The sequence below is a fragment of the Lampetra planeri genome, chromosome 43 (genome assembly GCF_965212315.1).
Source record: "Lampetra planeri chromosome 43, kcLamPlan1.2.h2, whole genome shotgun sequence".
NCBI lineage: Eukaryota > Metazoa > Chordata > Hyperoartia > Petromyzontiformes > Petromyzontidae > Lampetra > Lampetra planeri.
This window is the reverse complement of record NC_136149.1, coordinates 7,831,139-7,836,368: the sequence shown is the minus strand read 5'-3', so window position 1 is coordinate 7,836,368 and position 5,230 is coordinate 7,831,139. Positions and strand designations below refer to the sequence as shown.

The following is a 5,230-nucleotide window of genomic DNA, read 5'->3' as shown; positions in this document are numbered from 1 at the left end:
CCCAATTATCATAATTACATAAATTAGCATAATTTTGGTTAATTACACATTTGTTTATTTTTACTTATTTTTAATGCATTTTTCAAGACCCAATATATACAACACTCAACCACATTAATTGCATACACCTTGCCATCAAATTCACCATGGAGGTGGAAAAGGATGGCAAGTTACCATTCTTTGGTGTTTTAATTGAAAAGAGACCAGATGACTCAATGGGACACTGTCTACAGGAAAGACACCCAATCGGATGCCCATCTAAAACCTTACTCCCACCACCATCCATCCCAGAACAATTCCCTCATCGAAACTCTGCACCATAGAGCTCGATGTATTTCCGACCGTCATCACCTAGCCAGTGAACTGGAACATGTACACCAAGCTCTCAAGAGGAATGGATATTCAGACCACACAATCTGTAAAGCTATCACGCCAACCGTTGGGAAAAAAACCATCTGAGGACCCAGTCAAAACCATCACCTTGCCATACATAGCAGGGGTCACTAAAAATATTTCCAAAATCATGAGCAAACACAAGATCCAGGTTCGATTTAACACAGTACATACAATTAGTGATCTGATCCCCTCTGTGAAGGATGTGATCCCTGATATGCAATACCCCGGCATCTACAAACTAAGCTATGTCTGCGGCAGTAGTTACATTGGAGAAACTAAGCGACATGTCTTGGATCGTGTTTGTGAACATAAGGCAGATCTGAAACACGGTAGGACCAATACCTCGGCCGTGGCTGATCATTGTTTTAATGCGGTGGGCTCACACGAAATTAATTTCTCTAAGATGAAGTTATTTTGCAAGCCCACTGTCTATCAACAAGGATTCGTTCATGAAGCCATCCATGTATTGAGACAGACACAATTTCAACCGAGATGGGTACAAACTGAGCAATCATTGGAAGGACGTTATTAACCAGTTTAAGTCATAACTGGCCGTGCCGTTTCCACCCTTCCGATGTTAGTAATTATTTTCGACTCTGGTTTTACATTAACAGGTTAAATATCTCACACAAACTCAGCAACCGTCGCTCGTGTCCTCGATGTGGCGGGGCTCTGAGATTTTACATTGGCATGCCAATTAATCTCCTAATACAATGGCTACCTTCGTGGAGGTAGCTCTCGGACCTTACATGCAAATATCTCACTTTATCATCACTAGCCCCACCCACTTCATGAACCTTGGGCTACACCCATTTCAAACCTTTAAAAACAGCCTGCCTCAGCAGCTTTCCCACTTTTTTATCCTAATGACGATTGCTTGTTGCGATCGAAACCTCGTAGTTATTTGTTATTCGAACCTATCTACGGGACTTTACCTAAAGGCCCAAAAAGATAAATTCCTGCAGTCACTAAAGCTTTAAGTCAAGATTGTTTTTCAGTTCGTTTGCCACAAGCTCAGCTTTTTAGGGGAGGGGGTCACTCCTGAGTTACGTTTTCATATCAATTCCCATCGCACGCTAGATTGGATCACCAACTCTTGGAGGTGGCCACTCCGCTCTATACCTTTGTTTCCACCAAAGCTTGGAAAACGAGTTTTAATACCCGGTGAATAACTTCGGCTAAAGTGCCATTCCCCTCAAATATCAATGGAGTCTTTATCTGCACATCGTCAGCATAGCCCCCATTGCCATGAGGTTTGAGGATATATTTAACTTACACGGAGTCAAAGGCTTTTTCATAGGACAAGGTTACTTCATAGTTAGCCTTTCCTGGAACTTGATTTTTATGGAATGAAATACATTCCAGGGAAGTACCCGTTCTCGGGGCGCTAATAACTGGGTGTCAAATGCAACCTATTATGGACCTCCTAATTTTTTTTTGAATGAAATATTTTGCATGGACGTACCTGTTCTCGGGGAGCTAATAATCTGGTGCCAATGCCACTCATCACGGACCTGTTTTTAAACAGTACAAAGCCCAACTCCTCTAACATGTGAAGACAGTGCCACGTTAGTTGCTTCTTTTGGGCCAAGAAAACCTCGATCCATGAAGCCCACCGACATTGCCAGTAACCCAATTTGCATCATGAGAAGAGCCAACCACAGCTCGCTGATTCCCAACTTCACACGCACAATTCACCAAGACCAGCACCAGTTTGCCACCAATTTTATTATTTATCTCATATTTTAAAGATATTTATTTCGGTTTATCAGCAAAAATGGGCCGGCCACAGGGCCCCTTGGTGAGGAACACGCGCTCCTGGAACGGGGCATGGCCGGCCACGAGGATCCGCGTCCACGTGGCCATGAACGCTTGGAAGTCCACGCTGGCGCCTTGGTTCTCGTGAAGATCCCCCATAATGTTGCGCACTTCATCCGGGTCGCAAGCACCCTGCAGTCGTGACGGCGGGAACAATTTGTTACAGGCAATGAACCGATCCCTCTGCTCAATGCTGCATCAACAGCAATTAACATGCTATGGTGACCATCAGCAGTCGCAACCAACCCCTAGCAGTGGCTACACGCGCTCAGTTGTCCGAGCCACGGACCAGGAGCCGTCGAGGCTCCAGGCCGCGGGGGTTCCCGCAGTGCGCGCGTCTCCGAGCAGAGTGACTGCGCGAGGAAATGCGATCACAGTGACGCGCACGGCTCGAGTAACGCGTGCGCAGTGCCGCCGCCGCGCGGAGCCCCCAGGAAACCCACCGCCAGGTAGGGCCGCATGTGCTTCACGAGCAGATTCTGCAGCGCGTGCTTCCTCATGCAGACACTCCCCGCGCCTCCTTCACAGTTGGCGCAGAACTCGCGCACGAAGATGTCCATCACAGCGCTCAGATCCTCCATAGCGGTGGCAGACGAAGACAATCACAAGATTCTTTGACTGGGGGAAAGAACAATACAAGTTTTGCCTTAGACTGTTGGGACAAGTGCTGTTAGCGAGCACCTATTAATGCCAGCAAAACATGAGGTGGGTAGTCGGCACTTGGGCTGAACGATTAAGCGATATCATATCGAAATCGCAATTTGAAACAATGCTATTAAGAAATCGCAAAGGCTGCAATTTGAAAAGTCCTATTACTTTATTGGAATCGTTTTATTTAGTATTATAACTTTATTTATCTTAACAATTGTTCTATTTCAATTGAAACATTTTAAATGGAGGCCAGGAAAAGCAGTCCAGGAAGCAACAGCAGCCCTCAGACATGCTGACATTGTGGGTCATGTTCAGCAAGGGAGAGGAGGCCTTGGGCTAACTAGCCATGCTGCTTGGAGTAAAGCCACTGCACCAGAGCGGCGGAAGATGGTAGTGCAGGAAGTACGCCATCAGGAGGAGGCTGCAAGGTGGGCCAAGGCAGTCTCTCTTGCCAAACAGGGACAGTGGACTCGATGGGACAGTGTGGAGAAAAGGAAGATCAGCTGGAAGGATCTGTGGCCCATGGAAGCGAGGCGGTTGAGCTTTTCCATCAGAGCAACATATGACGTCCTTCCAACACCAGTTAATCTTCACCAATGGTATGGTGAAGATCCAGACTGTGCCCTCTGTTCCATGCCAGCCAACCTCAGGCACATTCTCACAGGGTGTAAAACAAGCCTCACCCAAGTACGCTACACTTGGCGTCACAACCAAGTCCTTAAAAACCTTGCGTCCGCCCTGGAGGACAAGCGAGCTGCCACCAACTCCCTACCACCCCCAGCAGCATCACACCCCTTACGGACGACCTTTGTCCGCGAAGGGGCTAAACCACCGAAGAGCGGCTCTACACCAATAGAGCGAGACCAGCTGCGCTTGGCCCGCAACTGAAAAATGCAAGCTGACATTGGCCGGCAAAACTTGTGTTTCCTCCGGAGATCGCAACCACCACCCTAAGACCTGACATGGTGCTCTGGTCCCGTTCGCTCAAGAAGGTCTTCATCATTGAGCTCACAGTACCCTGGGAGGACTCAGTAAATGAGGCTTATGAGCGAAAACATCTGCGCTATGCCGATCTAGCTGCCGAAGCACGGCATCATGGCTGGAACACAGATGTCCGACCAGTGGAGGTGGGCTGCAGAGGTTTTGTGGCAACATCTACAACCAGACTGCTTAGAGACCTGGGAATTCAGGGCCAGAGCCAGCGTTCGGCAATCAGAGCTGTATTGGAGGCGGCAGAAGGCAGCAGTCAGTGGCTCTGGATGAAAAGGAAAGACCCCAGCTGGGCCCCAAAGTGAGGGGGCCAGGAGGTATGCAGTCAACAATGCTTGACTCAGGGAGGAGGACACCCCTGCCATGCATAGTCCCATGGGATGCTGGCTATCAACACCAAGGCAACTCCTATGACTAATTGGGAATGGGACGCAAGCGTAGGATTGATCACCCTGTCGCTGGCCGCCTTTGGGGAGGGTGTATAGTATGAAAGGCCGAAACACCCTAGGAACCAAAGGTTCACTACTGACGATGCGCTCCCCAAATTTCACCAGGCTCACTGTTCATGAACTCTTGGAAGTGCTTGCACAAAGGATAGTAACATCTCATCCTGTGTTCTTTGGAATCTAACAAATACATGTTGGAAGCAATTCATCTTTCAAGTTCTCATCCTTGCATTAGAATATATAGGAGCAGTTCATGTTTTGATGGCATCATGTGGCAATGCTCAACTACACGTTTTAAATCTATTTTACACAGTGGATATTGAACTTAAGATCGACTTAAAAAAAAGTTTTATCGCAAGTCAAATCGCAATATCCGTCAAAGTCCCCAATTATATATTTTCCCCAAATCGTTCAGCCCTAGCCATCACTACACCCGGTCATATTGGTTTAAAACCACACCACATCTTTATTTGGCGGCAGTCGACCAAGAGAAGGCCCAGGACTGTTTAATACTTTGCGGGTGTTGGTTCCAAGTGGGTATCCAACGCGATTCGCCAGGTTCATGATACCAGTGCGCTAACCACTACACTACCGCTTTCATCATAACACACGCGTATACACGCCACACGGGTTAGCTTTGCGCAGCAACACTACACAGGACACGAGTATTGCTTTCAAGGAGACAACAGCCGCGAGATTAAGTAGCTTTCATCTCGCCCCAACGCTCGAGTATAAGCATCGCAGAGAAGATTCACAGCGAGAAATCCAGGGATGCCGTCTCCACGAGGCCCCACCGCATTCAAGATGCCAAAAGACGAAACTCACCGCGATGGAAAGGCGCAACAACAAAGACGATGATGAGCAACCACGGACTCGGGGGCGGAGGGGGGCGGTTAAATCCTCACCTCTGCTGGTGACGTCACTCATCA

General features: G+C 48.0%; 1 protein-coding gene across 1 annotated transcript; it reads right to left on the bottom strand.

Moving 5' to 3' along the window:
- Window positions 1-2,106: 2,106 nt before the first annotated feature.
- Window positions 2,107-5,230, bottom strand: LOC144732693 (uncharacterized). Its single transcript, XM_078614266.1, has 3 exons — window positions 5,127-5,230; window positions 2,658-2,832; window positions 2,107-2,346 (listed from the first exon to the last, which is right to left on the bottom strand). The coding sequence occupies exons 2-3, from the start codon at window positions 2,793-2,795 to the stop codon at window positions 2,152-2,154; spliced, it is 333 nt and encodes a 110-aa protein (XP_078470392.1). The 5' UTR covers window positions 2,796-2,832; window positions 5,127-5,230; the 3' UTR covers window positions 2,107-2,151.